Source organism: Molossus molossus, unplaced genomic scaffold (assembly GCF_014108415.1).
Source record: "Molossus molossus isolate mMolMol1 unplaced genomic scaffold, mMolMol1.p scaffold_m16_p_10, whole genome shotgun sequence".
NCBI classification, from domain to species: domain Eukaryota; kingdom Metazoa; phylum Chordata; class Mammalia; order Chiroptera; family Molossidae; genus Molossus; species Molossus molossus.
Window position 1 is genome coordinate 53,016,102 of NW_023425345.1, and position 25,375 is coordinate 53,041,476.

A 25,375-nucleotide genomic window follows, 5' to 3' on the forward strand; every position below is an offset into this window, starting at 1 on the left:
TGATGTTGTTCTGTTTCATATTGTTACAAAGTTTTCTTAAACTTTCCTCATGCTTTTTTAAGTATTTTCTTTTTGCTGCTTTGATTGAGTGCTTTTATTCTATCTTGTATTGCAATTCTTCATTCTTCATTTCTGACTTTGTTTTTTATGGTTTTTATGTCCTTTTTCATGCTGTTAAGCATTCTAAAAACCATTACTTTATCATCAGTTTCTGATAAATTCCTTACTTCCATTTCATATACCTATTTTTCTAGAGATTTTTCCTGTTCTTTCCTTTGGGGCCTGTTTCTTTGTGTTTGTTTTTATGTATTGCATAAAATAGCTATGCTTCCTATCCTTGATGGGGTAGCCTTCTTGTGGGATGCAGTGGTGTGGTCTTCTTGATCTTGTGAGCTAAGTGCTCTAGGAATGTTCCTTGTGTGGGTTATGTGTGCCCTCCTGTTGTATTAGGGTCTTGATTGTTGTTGTCCTGTTTGTGGGTGGGCTCAGCCCTCAGGCTTGCTGACTGTGAGGCTCAACCCCAACTACATTGTGCCAACTGTTATACAGGTGTTGACAGAACAAAACAAAACAAGACCAAATTTAAAACAACATGGAAAAAATAACCAAGAAACTAAAAAAGAATACCAAAAGACACAAGGCCACAATAATTAGAGGATAAAAAAGAAGAAATAGAAAAAGGAAATATGAAAGAAAAAAAGAAAAAGAATAGAGTAAGAATTTTAAAAGAAAAGATAAGAAAAAACTAATGAAATAAAAATAAATTTTTAAAAAGTAATAATAATGAACAGAAAATATAGAATAAGAAAAGAAAAATATAAATTAAATTAAAAATAAAAATAGAAAAGAGAAAAAATAATAGAACAAAAGGAAAGAATGAAATAAGAGATATGAAAGGGAAAAAAAACCCAACCTTTGGATCTGCTATTTGTGGAGCTCGCTGATTTTGCTCCAATATTATTGAATGTGGCCTCTTGATGTGTTCATCCCCGGTCTTCTGGGAAGTTCTATGATACAAACCAGTGTGAGTCACTGTGCCTGTCTTTTCCTGGGCAACCTGACCGAGGCATGGCAGGGCTGAGCCTGAAGTAGTTCAGTGGATGGGGCATCATTATCCCAGAGTCTGGGTCTGCCTTTGGTCTCACATCTTAAATATCCCTGTTCTGAGCTGCTCTCCCTTCCCCCATGGAACTGGGCTCTGCTGGTGTATCTGGGTTCTGGTCAGAATAGTTGAAACAGTCTCATGTTGGGAGTGGTGCCTGTAGCTTGTAGTTGCGGAAAGCAGGCACTTCCTCTTCCTCAAAGGCCTCAGGTCTTCCTGGCTGACTGACAGCCCTTCAGCCCCGCTTGGCTCTCCAATCTTTCCGCAGGCAGGTTCCCAGTCGGCAGGTCCTCCACCCAGGCTCTGACCTGGCCAAATACCTGAGGCCCCTGTGCCGCCAGAATTAACCACACAGGTGAAAATTTTTAGCCCAGAGTCAAGAAAAATACATTAAAAAAAATCATGTATGTGCTCAACAAAACGAAAGAATGGGAACACGTCAAAGGGAAACAGGCGCTACAATTTGAACATCAAAATAAATCATATTGTACTGTATTATCATCTGAAGTATGCAATAAATATACCATGGTTTATACTGATATAAGTAAATCAGTAAAACATAATTAGAGGAGAGGAGGCAAATTTTCTGTACACAAAAATTCTATTTAATATATATAGACACTAATCTCTCCTGGCGGTAAATCTTAATTTTACCCCTCCCTATCACATCATTAATGATGCACTAGATTTCGTGCCTAACTTCCAAAAAGTAGAGTATGGAAAGAGAAAAACAGTAACTTTGTAGTGGAGAAAACTGGCAAACTCTACCTTAACCAAGTAATGAAGGTTAATATCACTATTGGTATGTGGATATCATGTACCCCCAATATGATGTAATGAGATCATTTCACTGATATGATATAATGAGGACACTTCACCTCTGTGGTATTCTTCCCCCAAATTCATAGCCCTAGCCTAGTTTAAGGAAAGCATTAACCAAAATTAATATCAGCACCCTATAGAGTACTTGGGTAGTACTTCTTAATAGTCTTCTACAGATAATTCTTTATAGTCTTTTAAGACTATCAGGATAATAAAAACAAGCAAAAGATGAGAAGCTGTCACAGACCAAATGAAACTGGAAAACACGGAATATAAATAAATGTGGTACCCTGGGTTGGAACCTAGAACACAAAGGGGACATTAACAGAAAGACTAGTGAAATCCAAATAATGTCTAGAGTTTAGTTAATAATAATGTACCAATATCAGTTTATTAGTTTTGATAAATTCACCACAGTAATGTAAGAGGTTAATTGGGGAAGCTGGGTGAGGGATTAATGGGAACTCAGTACTATCTTTGCAACTTTAATATAAATCTAAAATTATCCCCAAATTAAACATGTATTTAACAATTATCTTCCAGTTTATTTAGCAGTTTGCTAGGTGAACAATTACCTACTCTCGTCATTTACCAGAATGTAGGAATCCCATCTAAAGAATTAAGAATAAATTTTCTGCTTCCTCATTGATATTACAAATTTGAATCATAATTGGAGAATCAAAGTAAAAATGAATAATAAGTTTTAAGAGCCTATCATCATCACATTTGTTATATAGTCTTCAGATTCAAAGAAGGTGGTTTCTGGTTCTTGATTATGTATAACTACGTCATCCTAGATACATTCACAAAGACACCACTTCTGGCTCATTCTATCTCTGTCCTCCCAAAGTTTCCACCTTGGAACCATGTGTAAATGGAACATCTATTTTTACCTCTAAAAAGTGTAAAGTCATCTCAATATGATTTTTTTTTTATCCTCACCTGAGGACATTTTTCCATTTTTTGTTCAGATACAGTGGGAGGGAGGGAGAGAGAGAGAGAGAGAGAGAGAGAGAGAGAGAGAGAGAGAGAGAAACATTGATGTGAAAGGGGCACATCGAGTGGCTGCCTCCCTCACGACCCCACCAGGGCTGGGGACAAACTGCAACTGCGGTACGTGCCCTTAGTGGAAACCGAACCCAGGTCTGTCTGGACCGTAGGCTGACGCTCTAACCACTGAGCAAAACCGGCCAGGGCTCAATATGATCTTTTTTACAGACTGAATAATTTGTGTTAAAAGACATAAAAAATGAACATTCTTTGCAATACAGCCTAGATGCTTGCAATTAATATTTTTTCATCTTGCATCAAAAATCTAGGTATAAAAAATATATATTAATTTTTATCTATAAAAAATAAAGTTTGATTTTTTAAAAAATGTACTTTTTAGGCATTGACTATGAAATTAATAATTTTGAATTAAGATGGGAAAATAGAATAATGATTGTGTTCTTATTATGATGTTCTTTGGGAGTTCAGAAAAGTAGAAATATTGGTGCATTTTATTTTATATTTCTAGTATTATAGAGCCTTTCTGCACTGTACGCCAGGGGCATCGTTGTCCTAGCCAGCTCTAATATGCTTTGATCTATAAATTTAAAAAGAACTCTTTACTTTATAATAAAAGGCTTTGTACAATAATTGAAAAATCTTGTTGAAAATACTGGGAGTGACAAATAGATTTAGAAACATACAGAAATAAGAGCAATGGAACAACAATTTGTTACTAAATACAGCTTGAAACATGCTTCAGGTTAGTCAGAAGAGGTCCCCTGAATTACACTGTACACGCTCCCTGAAATGAAACTGTGTTATTGGTTAACCAGGATATTTAGCATAATCACTCTGCTAGGCTGTGGTGGAGGGAGGTGATTATCACTGGGAACAGATGGGCAGGTCCACAGCGCTGCCAGGTTCTGCACAAGCTCCATTTATTGTTGGTTCTTGTTTTTTTCCTTCTGTGTTTAAAAATGTTTTTTTAAACATTGTATGTTCTAAGGAACTAGCGACACAAAAGGTCAGTGGCTGAAGACCTTTCAGCTTAGATTTCAGATGTAGAAGAAAGATTCAACATGCTATCACTGAGTATCTATGAAGGATGGGGCAGATTTCATTTTACCCTCTAGCCTCCCTCAATGCATGCACGGATTTATCTGTACGCTAAGCTTGCTGCTCTACATCTGTAGCTCCTTGTGGATTATATTGTCTCTGTGATCAGAAATGATTTTCTCGGATATGAACACCGTTTCTGGCTCCCCTAAAGTGCATCCTCCTAATGGGACCCGGTTTTACACTTTTCAAGTAAGTGTGCTTTAAATAACTTTACTACTTAAGAAGCCAATATATAGTCAAACTTATAATGAAGGGAAAATAAGAAAAATAAAACTGCAAAGTATGAAAGTATTAAAGAGGATGTAAGAAATGGGTAACATGCATGTCAGATTAATCTGTGTTTTAAATATGGAAATAAGATGGTATTAGGATTCTCTGTGAATTCAAACAGAATAGTGGAGAACACTTAATTTTCACAGGGATTTTTAAATTTCTACAGTATCATCCAAGAGGGTTTATGAGATGTGCTCCTAATATTGTTATTTATGGATATAATATGGTGAAGATTATAGATTTACTTCCCTTATATATCACAGAGAGTAGAATTAAATGGCATTTTATGGAACTTTGCAAACTATGTCCTCTGGGCTTAGAAAAAATGTTTTATGTTTTATGTACATAGCTTAACATGATTTCTGTTATTTAATTTTTTATGTGTGCAGTATACGAGCAATTAGTAATATAGGAGGCTTGAGTACCATGTTTAATATGTTTTTCAAAATGAAGTAAAGTAAAAACTCATTAAGATGGAAGATTTTCTGTGTTATCAAAAGGTCAAAATGACTTATAATATATATGTAATAGTGAGTTACTGAGTTGTTACCTACTAAATGTATTTCAACTGCCTGAGACTAAATCAGTCATCCATCTAGAAAATGGTTAAGGCTAAACTAAATCAGATTCTACCTCATTTTTTATCCTTAAATTGCATCTTTCTGTAGTAAGGTTTACTTTGTAATTCAGTCATGTCATCGTTACATGAAAAGGGAAAGTGAATCTCTTCTCTCTGTATATTTTACATGATGGGAATATAAACATCCTGGCATTTAATTATTTTAGCTACATAGTTACAATGTTCTGGGGGGAAAAACTATAAAGACCTAGAGAATTAATACAGTAGAGGTAGTCTGAATTCTTTAAAAACGTGGCTCTGAATAAATGCACATCTTATTTATTAAAATCTCTTGCCTTTGCAAACTACAAGCGGTAGATATAATTACTCTCTCTCCCCGTTTTATACTTCTATTTTTAATCCTGTCTCCTCTCCTGCTTTACACTGATGTCTACTGATAGTGCAAGTCTGTGCTGTTACAGAATGTATTCACTTCCCAGCGGCCGTCTGCTTATTGTGGCAGCGACTCAAAATGCAAGTGCCCTGGGGCTGTTCTGCAGAATTATTACTTTTTTTTCCTTCTCCGTGCACTGAGATATAAACACACTTTACAATATCCTGTAGCTGGCTCTTTGGGGCAGGTTTTGACATTAGGTATTCTACTTCAGCCTCTTAAAGTTTAAGGGTCAGTAAATTCCGTATGCTCAGTAATGACAGGCTTTCTACAATTCCTTCAGTAAAGATCTTGCTGACACCTTTCTTGGCAGGCGATTTTCTTTGAAAATGCACTGGAATGATTTTTAACCACCCCTTTGATGTTGTAACAATGTGTGTAAAAATTCTAGGATTTCAGATAAAGTAGAAATCTTGGCAAATGTGAACTCTATTCTACATTTTTATTTTATAAAATAATATTTGATCTTGACATTTATGATAACAGAAAATGTGCTTAACTTTTAGTTGCTATTGTTAGTTTTTGGTGGAAGAGAATGAAGAAAGAAATATGGTTTTAAAGTATCAAAGTAAAAGATGATAAAAGTTGATTCTGGTTTTATTTTCCAAGGACAGAATTAAACATGATCATTTTTCTTACTTACATACTTTAACCTATTTTTAAGGCAACATATTTTCTTTGGTTGAAATACTGTTATAAGAAATGAGATGCTGTACAAGTATTAGATCATTCTCAAAAAATACATATCTTGTGAAAATGATTAGTTAAATGTTCAAAAGTGGTTCTCATTATGGAGTGGCATAATTGCATTTCTGAAATGATTTTGCATCAAGGAGTTGAGATTTTAATGTTTACTTTCTTAAAATTATTCTAGCATAAGAGTTAACATATGCAAAAAACTTTGAAGATAACTTAGCATGAATAAAACTGAGTTTTAGTTTCATCTTCTCATTAAATATTTAAACTATCCTATCATTTTTGCTAACATTGTACATTATCAAGTTTTAAGAATAAGATTTAGAATGTATTTGACTGGAGTAGCTCAGAGGTAAAAAAGCAACAAATGGGAAGCTGAGGGATATTTTAATTACAAGATTTTCTTTTTCACTGCATTTTAATTTAGTCAAATGCCTTTATACTTCTATACACATGCAAATATTTTTTTGTATAGTCAATCTAACACTTAATTTAAATCAATTTCCTTATGTGTGCATTCTCACTTCTATATTACTAGTAATCACTTTTGTTAGCATTTTTCTATTCAGAGTTTCCTGAACCATGAATTATGCCACCATCTAATTTGCACTATATGTTTAGTAAATTACTTACCATCAAAATTAAGTTCTAGAATGTAGTTGCCTAGAAGGCCCTTTGACTGACAAAAATTAAGATTAAATCCAACAGTAAGAAAAGATTAATTATAATATTTCTATGTGTTAGAACTGTAAATTTGTGGGGCTCAAATATATACGAATTGGAAACCTACTTTAAAACAAAATTAAATGGATATACATGTAATATATAATACAGTATATATGAAAGCAGTAACTTCTCCTTAATTTTATGTCCCCAAAATGATGTCTCAATATGATTTTCCATTTAGCTCTATTTTTGCAAATAAACCATTGACATGCTTTACTAAACCCCTAGATTGGTTAATCGTCACTTAGTGTGTTAATCTTCCCAGAGGTATTGGTGACTAGCACACTACCTCTCATTCCTAGAGATTAACTATCTTGACCTAGTGGTTTTCAAACTGTCTGCACAGCTCTGAGGTTTCATGAGAGCTTGTCAGTTTTTGCTAGAGTCAGTAGGGATGAGGAATGGACTCTTCGAAGCCCTTCATGTTTCCTTATTCTACATGTACCTGCTCTGTGCTTTCATGAACGACAGTAACAAATACTGGGCTATATAAAAACAAAGTTTGCAAACCACCTTTTCAGACCAAAAGAATTGATTTCTGACAGGAGCACGTTTATCTGTTGAACCCACAGAGGAATCATTTTTGCTTAAAATACATTTCTTTGCCATTCAGTCCCAGCATTAATAACATTTCCTGCCAGGCCTGTATGTAAATACGGCTGACGCTATTGACCCCTGTCCCCCACCCCCTGTACCCACTGGAAACAAGAGAAAGACACTTATCAAACATATGCAAACATAGTCATCTGCCATTTTCCAGTTTAAACTACTTCATGTAGCCCCTGTCCTTGAAGGATAAAGTTCATTTTCTTAACTTGACATGAGAAGCCCTTTGAGGTCTGGATCCCAAGCAGCACACTGCTTGGCTTTGCTTTCTCAGAAAGCTGCCTGTGTGCGTCTGTGGTCTTCTCCTGCCCAACGGAAAACTGTTTTTACCTAAAGACTCATCGTAAATGCCACCTCCCTCGTGAAGCCTGCACGCAGTCCCCTCATTTCTGCATGCCTTAGTGAGTGCTTTTCCTTGATCCTTGCCTGTTCCTGCCACTATCAAAGCTCTTTTGCTTTGATTTAATCCTGGAGAACATCTGATCAATCCTTGTCTCTATCACATGGATACTGCCAATGTCTCTGTCGTAAACTGAGAGCTTATATTTAAGTTAAGTGGTTAAAATCTGAATATTTAACACAATAGGCAACAAATTCTTTTTCTTTTAACTATATGGGAAGTTTATGAGGCATAACTATATATTATTAAAGAAAATGTCTAAAGATCTATCAAGGTAAATTTGTTTTATATTCAGCCTATATGTATCATGGTTGGATTATTCAAAATAAGTAATAGTCCCTAAGTAATCAATGAAATGCGTTCATTTTATTATTTTAAAAATATATTTTAGATTGAGAAGTACAGATTGGTAGATACAAAATTGTCACAAGGATAAGAGTGCAGCATAGGAAATATAGTCAATAATACTGTGATAACTATGGTGGCAGGCAGGTACTAGGAATATGGGGGGGGGGACACTTTGTAAAGTATATGATTGTCTAACCACTATGCTGTACACCTGAAACTAATACAAAATTATACTGAATGTAAACTGTAATTGAAAAACTAATAAAAAATACATTTAAAAATTAAAAAGTATATATTTCTATGACAGCTAGACAGAACCTTTTGAGACTTTTTTCTTTATATCTTAGTGTCCCTTATTATTTGACATTTTTCACATTTCATCAAGAGAAATGTAAAATTTGATTAGTTCACACTTTCCAATTTAGTAGATAGGGTTAGCATTTGAAATATATAGAAAACTAATAGGCAAGCTGGAAATCTCAAATACATGAAGAATTTCACTCAAAAGGTATTGCTGGTTTTCAGTATGGAACACTATTATCTTTGTGAGCAAATGAGATTAGGTCATTCTGTCTGCTCAGCAAAGAACCAGACTTTTTTATATTCTGTCATGTTGGTACTACTAGAAACCCACCGTTATTTTTCTATTATTTGGGACACATTATAACTTCTTATTATTGATAATTGTTAAATGCATTGGAAATATCTAGCAGAATGTTTGGAACATATATAATTATTACTTTAAAGAATGAGGCATAAATGCTAAGAAAGACAGAGCCCTTGGCTCTGAGGTTGCACAGTGATATAGGCGGGGGTCTGCAGCTGAAAGAGAGAATGGAGGTTTCTCTTCCACCCATGTGTGCAGGCATGAGTATGAGTGGTAGAGATAACACGAGAGCTACCTGACGCAGGTGGACCAGCATGTTCAAAGGTCCTTGCTGGTGTGTGGGAGAGACAGAGTTTAGTATAACTGGAGCTTCAGCTGGAGATAGTAAATAACTAAACGTGAAATGCTCAAACTCAAGAATATAGATACATTTAAATGTCATCCTCAGGATTGGGGACTTGAGATGTAAGGATTTTCAATGAGGATGAACAGTATTTTCTGTTTCATTAGAATATTGGGTTGTGCCTTGGCTGGGTGCTGGGACTGGAGCAGAAAGAACAGTTCGGTAGCTTTCTACAATATACAGGCAAATTGTCGTGATGTCCCTGCTTTGCAGATGGAAAAAAACAACAACAGCAACAAAACAAAAACAAAACTGATACTCACAAAAGATACCCAAGTAGTTGTTAATAACGTAGAGAGTAATTAATGTAGTTCCTGCCTGAATCCAGGATTACAGAACCCAGAAGTCCATGCTCCTCCTTCCATATTATACTGGCTGAAGTGTTCGTGATTAAATACAGCAGCAAAAATATTCCCAGCTACATCATTTCTGATCTTGATTGTCTCTAAATCTTGCAATTTATAGAAATGTGGCTCTACCACATGAAAGCATTATACTATGTAGACTCATTTAGTTTTTAAACTTAAGGTTTTTATTTAGTTACACCTCTTCATTCTGTCTTTTCTGACACAATATTATCCTAGTTGCAAATACATTTTTATAGTAACTGAATTGTCAGTAAACTTATATCCTGGAATCGCACTGAAAGACAAAAAGGGAAATTGAGGGGAAGAGCTTTTCTAAATACACACCTTTGTTAACTTAATAATGCTCTTTACATTAATGAGGCCGACCCTAGGAATCCCTGGGTACCTCCTAGAGCTCCGTAGGAACTGATAACTCTTCCGATTGCAGAGGTTTCTGCTGAATAGAATTCTACTAGGCTCTATGTTCTGTGAGGACAGGTCCTGTGTCCTTCTTTTTACTATTAAATCAGTAGACTCAAGCAGGGTGCCTGACACATAGCCATAATTAGTAAATATGTATTAAATTAAATTACAAATTGAAAATAAGAATGTCTTGCTAGGCATTGATGATAATCCTGCTTTCGAATGACCTCCTGCTAGGAACACCTGAATGGTTGGTTGTAAGAGTCCCAGGCTGAAGTCCACAGATATATTTCACCTATACCTAGCTAGAACAGCTCTATATTCAGGTCATGCCTCAAGGGAGGGAAATAGGATATTGGGAAATGATTGAGGAGACTCTTAAGAGAAAGCGTTTTATGCACTGAGCACAGTGTCTGGTGGTTGGTAAGAGCTCAATAAGCAGCGGCTGCAACAGTAGAAGCAGCTAGAGTTTGGGTCTGTACACCATAATAGAACATAGAGGTGGCAAGAATGTGAGCTAACAGCAGTTAAAAATGAGAGAAAAGTTGTTAAGAGAGATATAAAAGATGTATTAACTTACTGAATAAAGGACACAAAAAAGAAAAAGGCAAGCTAACCTCTGAAGTTTCCGGGGAGGGAGAGAATGAATATGGAGGAGGAGCAGCTTTGGAAAACAATGCATATATTGAGTTCAGTTTTGGACAGATTGAGTAGACAGTTGGAAACACAGGTTTGGCTCTCAGGAGAGAGGTCTGTGAGTAGCAAATGTAAAAGTGGGAGGCATCTGCTTACAGGGTAGGGAACACTATAGAAATGGATAAATGACCTTGGCAAAGAATGAGGAGAATGGGGCAGGTGGGGTTGGACCACAAATCCTTGAACACGTTGACTTACCCAGAATTATCATTGCAAGCATGTGTGCTTGGTTACTTTGCAAACACGTTTGGGAAGCTTTTTCCTTATCTCCCCTCCTTGAATATTTACCCTGAACCTAATTCAAGTTAGATATTTCTGCCTCTTTATGTGTGAATACGCTTTATTTTGTAAATGTGTTTTGAAAGCTAACATTTCCTTTTAACTCCTTCCATGAATATCATCTTTGAACCTTAATTCAAGTTAAAGCCTCCTGTCCTTATACCTCAATCAAGTAATTAGTGTGTGCCCAATGTACTGTTTATTACATTCCTTTTTTTTCCCACTTCTCTTTACCACTAATTTGTGAACTTGTATCTGTTAACTGACACCTAGCCTAATGCCTGTCAAATATAAGTTGTCTGTGCTTTTAGGTTGAATGAATGAGTTCATGTTTAAATTGAAGACTGCCTAAAGTTAATTCTCTTCTATTAATTTGTGAAATCTTTCAACAAACCTTGTTGAATAATCCCACTATGCTGGACTTCAACAATGTTGAGGAAAACAATTGGCTTCTGCTCTCAAAAATCTTAGTCACCTCAAGGAAAATTATTTAAAAATCACAATAGCAGGTTATTTGGTTTGACTTCAAAGGTACATATAGATATTATTATTATAATGTGGTAACTTTAATTAAGTCATTTTATTTTCACATCCACTTTAAATTCTAGTTCGCAGTTAATTTTTGCAATGTTACCCTAGTGGTAACAATAAGATTGCATAATGGTTAAGAGCATCTCTTTTGGAATTAAACACATGATTCAAAATGAGAGTGTGGCTATGAGCAATTGCAGTTATTTCTGTATTTTCACTTTCCTTGACTAATGTAAAGAAATAAGAGTAGGTCATGAGATCATCATGAACTCTAAAAGGATTACTTAGGAAATCATATATACAGCATTTTCTCTCAGTAAAGATGGCACTCAGTCAAAATTAGCTAATGTTGTTTTAATGATTAATGTACTTTCTAAATAATAGCATAATTTATTCCACAAATGATCTTTTCTTTTTTTTCTTAATTTAGAAAAAATGTCTAAGAAAGCAAATTCATCACTTTAAATACTTCATTTGAAACACTTTATACGTAGGAGAGCTTATTAAAATATATTTAATGAATTTTTTAAGATCTTAATGTTGCATAAGCTGTTTTTGTGCTTATAGAATATAAACTTTCAGAGCATTGATATTAAGTATCCTTTTGGAACTATATTTGGATTTCTTTTATAAATACTTATTTTGTATTTTCAAAATTTATTTTTAAGTTCACCTTGGATCTTCATTATTACTTTTATGATCATCTCAAGTTTTACACATATGCAAATGCAAAATTAAAATTACCCTTTTGTGAAATTGGCTAATTTAGTGTATGATTCAAAACATCTACAAATTAAAAAAGGGTAGCACCCTTTGTGTCCTGGGTGCTCTGTATAGCATGTAAAGATTTAAAGTAGTGTACATTATTAAGTGTCAACAAGATATGATGCTATCATTATTTGCAGCAGAACTGTCTGAGAATTGCTGAGCATCTCAAAAATTATTAGGCATTTTGACAATGTTAAAAGTATATAACGTTTTTAAAGACTGTCACAAAATATTTTATGTGATGTCACAAAGCAGAAGTTGTCAAAGTGAAATGAAAAACAGCAATATCATTAAAAAAAATGAGTATAACCTAGTTCTTATAGCTTAAATATTCACAATTTTAATTATGTTGGGGGGAAAAGTACAGAAATCAGAAAATAATATTGTTTTCTACCAATAAAATCAGCCTGGCCAGTGTGGTTCAGTGGATTGAGCATCCCATGGACTGTCCTGAGGTACAGTGTCATGTTATACTGTTCTATAACATATTCTTTCCTTTTATCCTATATTTTATTTTTCTTATTTAGCACATCATTAATCTGCTTTTTCTAAGATGACCTAGCTTTGAAATTACAGTAGGCCTATGAGAAGCCACAAAAGTATTTTGATTCATGTTACAAAGAAGCTAAATAAAAAGGAAGGGTTCTTTGAAACCCTAAAAAGATAAATTATCATAAAGAAAACATTACAAATTCACTGTATTTGAAGAATTATACTTTATTATTGTTTAACTGTTTTTGTGTTAATAACATTTTGTTTAGATGTTGAAATGTGTGCATAAAGAATCAGATGTTTTAACAATAATTCAATTCAAATATTTGCATATACATTTCTTTCATTCGGGAAACACTTATTAATAACTTACTTTACATGTGGTCTAAATTTTAAGGAGCAATTATTTCAATACATGCTAGGTCAAAATAAATATTATAATATAGTATCATTCAAAATACAGTGATACTGTGCTAAAAGAGTGAGGTAACTTAAAATGTATCTTCAAGAAAGAACATTTTTTTTAAAAAAAGAGTAAGGAGCCCTGGCCGGTTTGGCTCAGCGGTTAGAGCGTCGGCCTGCGGTCCTGAGAGACCCGGGTTCGGTTCCCGCTAAGGGCACGTACCTCGGTTGCAGTTTGTCCCCGGCCCTGGTTGGTTGTGCGGGTGGCAACCACTGATGTGTCCCTTTCACGTCGATGTTTCTCTCTCTCTCTCTGTTCCTCTCTCTCCCTCCCACTCTACCTGAACAAAAAATGGAAAAATGTCCTCGGGTGAGGATAAAAAAAAAAAAAAAAGAGTAAGGATATTCAGAATAACTCTAGAACAGAAAGACAAGTAAAAAAATTAGTTTTCAATTCACATATAGCAGCCACGTTCTGTGAATGGCCAAGGGGACATTACCCAAGTGACCATCCTAGATAGAACTCCGCTCTTTCTAGATTTTTAGAATTTTCTTAGATTTTCAAAAGAAAAAATGTATTGGAATAATATGGGAAACTTCAAAAGAAAACGGAAAGATTCAGGATGTTATTGACTCATGCAGCCTGCTATGCGCCAGGTTCTGGTCTAGGCATTGCATTTTAGTGAGGAAGTGAAATATGAAGCTTACATTATAATGGGATAAAAAACTATACAGGACACTGTATAGTATGTTAAATGCTGAGCAATATAGGCCATAGAAGTGGAGGAGGAAATGCTGCAATACGCAGTTCGAACCACGGGGGCAGGGAAGGTGTCCTGAAGAAGAGATCATTTGAATGAAGACCTGAAGGTATAGGAGCTGCATTCACATCTCCCTGCTAGAATGAGTGGAAGGGCAGTCTCTTCACAGCGCCATCACAGATAAGTTAACTCTACTTGCATCCCACTACTCGAGTTTCAAGTTCAAGAGAGAGAACATCTGGTTGGCCCCACCTGAAACTGCCTAGATCATACCTGTGCTCGGCGTCTGCTTGCCTTCTGACTGGCTCGCCCAGCCTCCCTCCCAAAGCTTTCCTACCTTACTGTAATGAGCTTCACCGTAAACAGGCTATGGTTTTCAACAGATTTTAGACTTCTTTTAAGACATAAGAAAGTATTCATTACATCTCTATATTCTCACTGCTCCTAGAATTTCCTTCATACCCCATCTTCTCTTCAATTTCTTTTTGCCCCAAATCTCACTAATTCTTTTGAGTTCAGTGCAATATATGTCTTTTATGACTGTATCTCAGTCCCTAGTTAGGTTCACCTGCCATCATGCTAAGGTCTCATGAAACGTATTCTTTACCTCAATCATAATAATTATTAACACAAATCTAATTTTAGTATGCATACTTGTTTCTTCATTTTATTTTTAATATGTTTTATTGATTTTTTTTTTTTTTTTTTAGAGAGAGAGGAAGGGAGAGATAGAAACATCTATGTGAGAGAAATATTGATCAGCTACCTCCTGCACACCCCCTACTGGGGATCAAGCCTGCAACCCAGGCATATGCCCTGACTGGGAATTGAACCAGGACCTCGCAGTCCATGGGACAATGCTCAATCCACTGAGCCACACCAGCTGTGCTGTTTCCCCATTTTAAGGATACAGTATATATTATATATATATATATACACTATATATATACATATATATACATATACTATATATACATATATACATATACTATATATACACATATATATACACACATATATGTATATATATACATATACTATATATATATATTAAGTGAACAAACTGTAAGTGCCCAATGAATGTCTAAATATATAAAAAATGCCTGCCATTATCCCAAAGGACACAAAAATGCATTTTGTACTTATCTTTATGTTGAGAATATGTTGATTAAACTTGACATTGTGACTATAAAATATTAATTATCTTACATAAGATAGTTGACTAGCCTCATTATCTTGCATGTTTATGTATGTGTGCGTGTGTATGTGTGTATATGTGTATGATTGTTGATGTTATCTTTGTTCATTTGGTGGTGACTTTATAAGTAAGGTCATAATTTATTTTTGTAAGAATTGTATAAAAATATTTCTAAATTTTAAATAAATATAATTATTCAAATGTAATGTCCACTGAATTATGTCAGGATCTATACACTTCATATGAACACTATATAAAACTCAGTTGCTCCATTTCAATTTGTATAATGTTCTACATTATGAGGCTATATAAATCCGTTTCTATTTTTTTTCTTATTGAATGTTTTTTTCTAAAGTTATCACTATTAAATACTAAATCTTCTTTAATCTATAATGATACAGTATAGCAGTTTGAAGTCAGACAGACTGGAATGTTAGTCATCTTCTGCCACCGACGGTACAGGTAACATAATCTCTAACTCCACTTTTTCCTTATCTGTGCAATGGGATGAGCAGAATTAACAACTTCAAGAACCATTAAGGCCAATTGAGGTGCTTACCATGGGTCTCAACATGAACAAAGATAAAACAGGTAGACCTACAGCATTCTCTTCATTAATATTATTATTAAAGTATCAAATATTTGAATGACGTGTTTTGTTTCTCAAGCGTCTATTTACTTCTTACAGTCAATGCAAATTCTGTATGGGAATGGAAATTGGACTTTCAGATTTTATGTTACTGACTAGAGTTTATTTTATCCCTCCTTTCTTGTGGGTTGGAATAAATGATCTTAGAATTTTTATAGATATTCTTAAGCTTCAGAATACATAATTATCCAAAATGTAGGTTTGCCACCCCCAGAGTAATTCAGAAAATCTGGTAAGAACCAATGAATCTTCATTTAAAACAATTCCAGGTGATAGCTATGTAGAAATGTTGCAAATGGGGAATGTTGCCAGAGATGGAGAAATTTTACCACTATGAAAGATACTTTTATTTGAAAGAGAACTGGTGAGCAGAGGTTAAATATCCACAATGCTTTCTTCTAGCTTTTTTTTTTTTTTAGATTTTTTTTATTTTTAGAGAGAGAAGAAGGGAGAGAGGGAGAGAGAGAAACATCTATGCAAGAGTGAAACATCGATGGGCTGCCTCCTGCACAACACCCCCCGCCCCCCACTCCTAGGTTCAAGCCTGCTTTTTACAATGTGTCCTGACCAGGAATTGAACTGGCAGCCCCTGAGTGCACAGATCAACGCCCAACCAAGTGAGCCATACCGGCCAGGGCTTCCTCTAGTTTTAAATAATTATTCTATTCTAGAAAAACATAATTTGATTTGTTGTAATGAAGACATTTAATTATTACTTTCATGGGCCAATTTTTAAATTAAATTGATGAGTGAATTGTTAGGATTTCAAACTATAACTAAAATGAGCTGATTAAATGGAAGACCAGCTCTCAGTAATGATGACCTTTAGCTTATCCCTCCTTTAGAACATGTTTGTCATGAAATTTCCAAATTCAGACCTAATATATTGCCATGTCAAGAATAATATTCATCTGTTGTTAATGATTTACCCATCGCCTGGAAACTGTAGAATGAAACAAAATCTTTAAATTATCACTAGAGTAAATAACCAGTTTTAAAATTCTGATTTCAAATTATATCTTGATTAAAATAATTCATGTTTATTAGAAGATGGGTGTTAGGTGGCTGACATTCCTGTACTATAAATTTTTTTGAATGTCAAAAATAATCCATCTTGAGTGTTGATCATTATTTTTAAGCTTTCAACTGAATCTCAGTATTAATGCCTACAAATTGTGACTGCTTTCATAATTATCTTTCTGTATGCCAAGGTATACTTTCAAGTTCAAAATTATGGATTCATTAGAAAATTATAATGTTAAAACATTCATGAAAGGGCCCTACTCTGTGACTGGTTATGAATTCACTAATTACTTATCTCAAGATATTTTTGAATTTATCTTCAGTGAGAAGAGAATTGCAAATCTTAATTTAATAGAGCAAAAATAAGCTTTGATATGAAATATATTTTATCTAGAAAGTAATTATTAAAGTACCGGTGTTATTAATGTTTATTAATGTCTCCATCTCCCGCACTTTGTACTATATTTAAGAGGTGCCATGGTCACTATGGGAGCATTTTAATATCTAGCAAGATCAGCCCAGAGCAGACAATATTTTTGGAAAAGCACCATGTTACGGTTGAACGACTATAAGATTTGAATCAGATCAACTTATATCATGCCACTTAGTACCTATGTGACTTTTGGCCAGTTATTTAACTACTTTAAATTTTAGTTCTCTCAGTATAAAATGAAAATAATAAAACCTGCCTCATAGGAATTTTGTGAAGATTAGAAGTAAAGTAAAAGAATTTTATAAAGATTAGAAATTAGTAAACTACCACGTACATGGCAGGCTTTTTACAATAAAAAATGATGACAATATTAATAATACCCAATTTAGTTTCTAACATCCAAGATAACTGGCAGTGGTCCTCACTTCCTAAAATGTATGCCTTTGCGTATACTGGTTCCTCGCTAAATTAGAACTGACCCCTAACATAAGGTGCACCTCAAAGAGGGTGCCTCCTGAAAGGAGATTGTGAATGCACTGCATCTCCTCCTTGCTCTTTGGAATTGCTCCAGAAGTCCAGTGCACATGCCCACACAAAGAGGAATGAATGTCCCCAGCCCACAGCCAGCACTGAATTGCCATTCATGAGAGTGAAACATTTTGGAAGTGAATCCTTGAGTAGTAGCCAATCCTTCAGACGACTGTGGCCCCAACCAGCCTCTGACTGCAACCACAAGAGAGGTCCTAAGGCAACTACCAAACTGACTCACCAAAACAATGAGAGATAATAACTAATCATTGTTGCTTTAGCCACAGAATTTTGGAACTTGTTATGCAACAATAGATGACTAATACAACTGCCAGTGTTGAAAGACAACTTTGTCATTTCTAAGTAAGTTCATGGGAATAGAGTCTGTCCATATATCCTAATATAGCCTTCCTAGCCAAACTGACTTTCTCTTTGTCAACCTACTTTATATTTGCTTCGCATTTAATCCCAATGTTTTTACTTCGTGAATAAATCAGTCTCAGAAGATCGGTATCTTTCACACTAAACCTATTTCATGGGTCTTTCTTCTGTAATTCTTTTCTAAGATGTGTACACATACTCATTAGTTGCTGGTGAGCAGATAACTTAACTTATTGGAATCTTTTGATAGCTGATGTAGGGTAATCTCATTTTATGGAGGTTCAATGAATATATAGAGATTTTGTAAAAAACTAAAATGTTTTACTATAATTTAAAGTTCCCTTCTAAGGAGAGCAATGTTAATTTTAGAAAGCCTTATAGTTAAAATAATTATTTTATGAAAGATAAGATACAGTGTTGTTTATCTTTCTTGGATGAAATACCATTTTATACTGAAAGATCTATTAAGTAAATATATAGATCATTATGGCCTGGTTAATAATGCATTTACTATTCTAACAGCATTGAATATAACATTAATTCTCACATTTGAGGTATAATGTTTATGTGAAATTCTAGTATCCTCAGCTGTGTTTTAAAGCTGTTCTTGACAAGTCTGAGTTTGTAAAAAAACAAAAGACTGGTCTAAAATATGAAGTGGTTTTGGATAAATTGCCAATGCCCCCTCCTAAAAAAAATGGGTAGGAGATATTTTCAGAGAATATATATCACATGAAAGTATAGGCATTAAATTGGCTTATTTTAAAATATTTTTTCAGACACATTTTTTAAATATAAGATTTACTTATCTAAATAATTTCAAAATCTCTGCATTAGCACAACAAAATAATACTTCAAGCAGCTTTTATAAAATATGTTTATATATTATATATTATAATGATTTTGACAGATTTATTTACATCTGTGTAATACTATTGGCAACTTACACAACCTCATTGTAAATGTAAACTGTATCACTAATAAACAAAAAGAAAACATTAATCATGCACCAGGCTCAAGAAAAATAGCAAAGTAAAGAAATTAGACATTCTCTAAGTGGTTAACAACGACTGTTATATTAAATAAGATTAGTTAGGATAACATTGCATATTTTAAAAAATTCAAAACAACGTTGACTAAAACAAGAGAGAAGTTATTTCTTTCTCACATAAAATCCTACTCTATATAAGTGATCCATGTCCAACTGCAAGGGAGGCTAGGTGTAGTCATGTGGATTGTGCTGCTTCTGCCAGGAATATAATCTACCCCTCCTCTCCTCCCACCCTCTGGATAATATCTATTCACCCTTCAAACTTCAGATCTAAAGTCATTTTTCTCAGGGAAGCTAAGGTAGGTACTGCTACTTGCCTCTAAATGTCTGGTTTTCTTCTTTATAAAAATATTCCAAGTTTGTCATTGGACACATTTTATATGATTAGACCATCCTCTCTTGGAGCTAAGTATGGCTTATGACTAAGTTCTCAGTAACATAAAGGGACATGTTGTGTGAACTTTATAGGAAGCTCTTTAAAAGAGAAGGAAACCACAGCCAACTGGTGTGGCTCAGTGGTTGAGCATCAGCCCATGTACCAAGAGGTCACTGGTTAGATTCCTGATAGAGCACATGCTCAGGTTGTAGGCTGGATCCCCAGTGGAGAGCATTCAGGAGGCAACCAATCAGTGTTCTCTCTCATAGATGTTTCCATCTCTCTTTCCCTTTGTCTAAAATCAATTAAAAAATTATTAACAAAAAAAAAGAGAGAGAGAGAGAGAGATGGAATCCACCGTTTCTTCCTGCTGGTTGGAATGCAAAGCTGATTGCTGGGTCGCAAACAGCATCTTTGATAATGAGGTGAAGCACATGCTTAAATTGGCAGAAACAAAAGAGAAAAATCTGGGCCTCTGTTCACTTAGAGCTTCTTCCACTAATTGCCTTGGACCATGTCTGTCTAGGAGTCTTTTATATGAGGGAGCAGTAAATTCTCTCTCGTTTCTGTCACTTTTAAGTTATAAATTTTATATCCAACTGAACCTTGTCCTAATATAAAAGTCTTTGCTGACCCATTACGTAAAGTCAAGTTCATCTTTGTCAATTTATGGCGCCATATTCTTTTGTTTCATACTAGTTAACTCAATATATAATTACACATTTATGTATTGACTTTGTGTTCTTTTTTAATGGAAATTCTAGATATCAGGGCCCATGTATAGTTTTGCTCACTTTTATGCACTGAAGTCTATTGTAGTACTGACCACAAAGTCAATATTTCATAAACATTTGTTTAATAAGGGATGATCACGAGGTCAACTTGTAAGAGCTGAGATAAGCCGAAGAGGGACTTTAAATTTTTCACAAAATACTGTGAATAATGATTATTTTCTGGGCCATGCTTTCCCTGGCCCTCTGTTCAGCAGTAGTAATGGATGTGTAACTACTTACTTTGTCATAAGACTTAACTGGTGAGAGGAGTGATGTCAGAAGTATGCTGTTTTGGTGGGATGATGAAATTCACTGTTCTCATTACTCTGTGATGAAATCCACAGTTTTAGGTATTTGTTTCCATTTCTCTTTAACTTCAGGAACTATTTCCATTGTGGATATGAGAGTGTTGAAAAGTAATTATTAAGGGTGTGTTCACAAATCCACAGGAAGATAGAAATTTAACAATTTTAAGGTGATTTTTAAAATCAGTGATCCCACAAATATTGCATTTTGAACTTTAGAGGACATCCTTTTCAAATGATTATTCTTCAACCTCCTATACGATTTGGAAAAAAATCCCTAAATACATATATTATTTGAATCTTTTTTGCTTCATAATATTCTGCCAGTTTTCAGAACCAAAACAAACAAACAAAAAACACACCAATTTATTTAGTATTCAAATTAGTCTTAATACATTCCCATGAAAACATCTAAATCTTTTTGGTTACACGTCATTAACCTTAGGAAACGCAAAGCCTTACCAGCACACAATTCAACTTGGCAAGTGTAAGAGCAATGTGAACCACAAAGGAATCAATTAAATTAGGACTTCCTTTTTATAAATGGACATTTGACTCACTGAATGCAAATCCCCTCAGGAAAATGGAGGTTTTTTCCAAGAAAACAAAAAAAATCTATAGGACCAACATGGTAACTACAGGTAGAAATACATTTGCACGTATTTTGTTCCTAGGGACTGGAAAGTCAAAGGGTATTCTAGGGATTACATGGCTAAAAGGTAATTGGTGGGTTGTGCAACTTCTCATTGCATTAATTTAGTGTTAATGAAAAATGTTATCCCTGGGACTGTGAACACAGTGGCATAGTAGTAAAAATCACGTGCTCTAATTCTGACCATTTTCTATTTAATGGAGTTTGTATACGTTTTATTTTTTTAATGGAAGGGATTTCAAAATTCTAATGGGCCTTCTGAAACATCGAGAAAACAGTCAGTAATGGTCACTGTGGTTTTGGTTTTAGATATATCCTAATTCTTTAGAAACGGATCCTTCATTGCTATTAACAAAATGTTATACTATCTAGAATTCTCCATTAATTCCCTGATTAAAACAAAAATAGATGAAGAAGCAATGCATCAACAGACTGCAAGGCGTGGCGTGAAGCTCTGGCTGCACAGAAGTGATGCTAACAGAGGAAATGTGAATGTTATTTTCCCTGAGTGTCTACAGAAAATGGATATGCAGCCCATGATAACTATTTCTGTATTGTGATATTAGAAAATATAACATTAAATGTGCAATTGAATACCATCTGTCTATTTGCAAGCCAAAAGCCCGATCACAGATCTAATGTATTAAGAAAAGCTCTAACGAGAGGGTGAAAGTAAGAGGCACAATTCCTACTGAGAACCTTTTCAGCCTAGAACAGATTGGATTGCTGTGGTTTTGTTTTGTTATGCCAGTTATGAGAGTATTTTTTAAGTCAGTAAGAAATATTGACCTCTCTATGACCTTAGGGTCAACCAAAACTTCAATAGCAATAGATATTAAAAAATAATTTCACATAGTTAAGGACAATAGTTAATTGCTGTGCCGGAGGAGCATTGTAAATAACAGGTTTGCACCTCCTGGCATCAGTGATTGAACCCATGCTGCTCATTTTCTGTCTTCCTTAAGGGAAGTCACAAACTCCTAGCTGGGGAGGTGAAGAAAGATGTGTGATTGTGGTTGTCAGACCCAAAGCAAGAGCAGAACCAGCTGGTGAAAGCACTGAAATCAGAGGCAGAGAGTGGAATGTGGGGATTCAGGTTTACCTGAGAAGAATCTGGACATCGAGACAGCCTCACAGCCTGGTTATGACTCTGCTGTTCCCCCTTTGAGGATGCTGTGTTGCTCACACCATATGTGGTACAAGAATTAGGAGAATGGATGTTGGTAGACCTTTTCTCAGTGGGCATTCTAGACGTTAGCATTCCAAAATGGTGATATAAGGTCTAAGCATAAAACATTATGTGTTGTTATTAGCAAGGACTTTTCTGCTTTCTTACTACTGCAGAGAATGTGATGTCAGTGGTCCCTATCTTTTAGGGTACTGATGGACAAGGCCAAGATATTCTGCTGTTTGTGTGGTACCCCTCTTTTCTTAAGGTCACCATATAAATTGGGAACTTTGCATACCTGTGCTGTTCCTTTCCACCAATCAACACAATCTTAAAAACTCAAGATAGTCATATTGACATTTGGAGCCCAGTGTTTAATTAAACGTATTGTTTGTTTATCAAAATGTATTTTCACCTTCTTGTGATACCAACCAAGCCATATTAATTCCCATTGCATATTGTATAAGTACTTTTAATTTAAGGTTGTGTGTTGGCGGTAGAGGCAGGGTTAGAAAGGAGAGTGCTCTAGACACAAAGAGAAGCAAATACAAATCTGAAGTGGAAGGTTGTTTGACGTGTCCTAAGAAAGTGAGGAGACCAATGTGGCTGGAGCCAGAGTGCTGACAGGGTCAGACAGAGCTGCATATCTGGCGTGTTCTGAGGGATACCCTAAAACAGGTTCTCCCCTCAGCTTCCCTAATGGTCAAGTCTTAGAATCCATGTTGGAGCAGATGACATAATTAGAGAATATTTTTGCTGGAATGCCACTTCGTAGAGGAAAGAAGTGTATCCATATTGGATTTCCCTTTTATTAATATCTTAATGCCTATCAAGTGCGTCAATAAATACTGTTTTGTATAATCTTGACCAAAAATGTTCTAGACCCAGGAAAAAATAAGGGAAACAATTATAGTATTCTATAAATATTTTTTAAATAACTGAATGACTAAATTATTAAATTTATATAATTATCATGAGTTATAAAGCACAGGGAACCAGGTAATTTTTTTTACAAACCATACATGAGGCACAGTCTGTGATCTGTCCAAAACTGTTTGCTCAATGTATTAACTAGTTGACCTTTATAATAATACAGTGTGACAGGTAGTGTTATTATTCTATTTTCACCTGAATAACTTGCTCAAAGTCATACAATAAGTGGAAGAGCTGTGATTTCAACCCAAGCTGCCTGCTTCTGAGTCCTTGAACCAATATGCTAGACTTCCTCTGAGTAAGCTGGGCTGCTATGTTGCTAGTCACAAGGTAAAACAGGGAGAGAGAAAGTTTGCAGTATATATGAATATTTTTTCTTCTAATATTTGCCTTTATGTATTTACTATGTTATTTGATTTTTTTCCCTACCCCAATGCCCTGGTTTGTACAGTGCTCAAAATGTAGTTCAGATATGTTATTTGCAGATATGTTATATGTTAATTGATCGCTCCACAGAACTCTAAGTCTGGGGTTATATGAAAGACTATGTTATAGCTTTTTTTTTTTTTTATCCTCACCCGAGGACATTTTTCCATTTTTTGTACAGACAGAGTGGGAGGGAGAGAGAGGAAGAGAGAGAGAGGGAAACATCGATGTGAAAGGGACACATCGAGTGGCTGCCACCCGCACGACCAACCAGGGCCGGGGACAAACTGCAACCGAGGTACATGCCCTTAGTGGGAACCGAACCCGGGTCTCTCCGGACCGCAAGCGGACGCTCTAACCGCTGAGCCAAACCGGCCAGGGCTATGTTATAGCTTTTTACCCAAGGAATTTTCAATCCTGGAGTCATCCTCAACATAGACATGCCCTAATTAGGTTTTGTGAATGCTGGTGAGATCGTAACTAGTTTGTATATTCACAGCACAGCCATGTGGAAAAATAAATTCTCACTGAATAAAGAAACACAAAGAAATGTTCTCCGTGTTGAATACAATAAATGTTCTAGAAGAATTTGTTTTACTAGAAGAGGCAACTTAAACTTGGCTCTGTAAGTGATACTTTGTGAATCTACATTTGTAGCGCAATAAAAACCTTAGAAGAATAAAAACCATAAGGAAAACTTACCTTCAGTGAGTTTCAAACTGTCTTTCTATGGTGGAATGACATCTCCTGCTATGCACTGTGGAGCTGTTTTTATAATCTGCATTGCAGTTTGGTATGTTATAATTAATAAATAACTTTGTGCTTTTAAATTATATTAATATATACAAACTTTTTAAAAGTTATTGATTTTTAGAGGAAGAGGAAGGGGGAGAGAGAGAGAGAGAGAAAATATCCATGTGAGAATGAAGAAACATCAATCGGCTGCTTCCTGGATGACCCCTACTGGGGATCCAGCCCTCAACCCGGACATGTGCCCTGAGCAGGAATTGAACTGGCAACTTTTCAGTGCTTGGAACCATGCACAACCAACTAAGCCTCACTGGCCAGGACTTCATATATGAATGTTAAAGAATGAATCAATTTTTGAAAACAAAACAAAATAGCATAAAGATGCACACTAGATTATTTTTAATGAGTCATGAATGCTGTATTTGTCTTGTTAAAAATAGCAGCATCTCTTATTGCTCATTGTCCAACTCCCATCACCCTGCCTGAGCACATTTCACGATTTGGAAACAGCAGTTGTCTTTCTCTAAATTTAAGTTGGCAAGAAGTGAAGAAAAAAACAAACAAAAAAAAACTTTGTATGGACTTTGCAAGGAATCAGTGGGGCCTATGGGTTTTGAAAATTCTTCCCTAAAATTTTACCATTTTGGAATCACATAAAAAAATACTATTTTTGAACCTCACAATTGCATTAAAATAAGTTTTTATGTGATTCGTCGCATTTTTACTGGATGCAGTCAAAGCAGTCTTGACTTTTGGCAGGTGACTTTTGTCTCCTGATGTGAATCATACAGGAAGTCATCGTATAGTTGAGAACCAGGAAGTAGTGATAGGAATGGGTTGAAAAAAGAAGAGGGGAAAAGAGTGAACAGTTGCTTTGCTGAGGTTTGGAACAGTTTGGGAAAACTAGCTAATGTGTCTGATT

At 35.1% G+C, this 25,375-nt stretch overlaps 1 protein-coding gene across 8 annotated transcripts in view; it reads left to right on the top strand.

Moving 5' to 3' along the window:
* PPFIA2 (PTPRF interacting protein alpha 2) overlaps positions 1–25,375 on the top strand; it is a 437,224-nt gene that overhangs the window by 135,043 nt on the left and 276,806 nt on the right. For 3 of the 8 annotated variants that reach the window (XM_036251330.1, XM_036251331.1, XM_036251332.1), the window contains exon 1: positions 4,139–4,225. The exons of the other annotated variants lie outside the window; for them this stretch is intronic. In XM_036251330.1, the coding sequence (XP_036107223.1) occupies positions 4,145–4,225 (81 nt within the window). In that variant the 5' untranslated portion in view covers positions 4,139–4,144. Of the gene's footprint in view, positions 1–4,138; positions 4,226–25,375 lie in introns of those variants that run through there. 8 annotated transcript variants of the gene reach the window in all.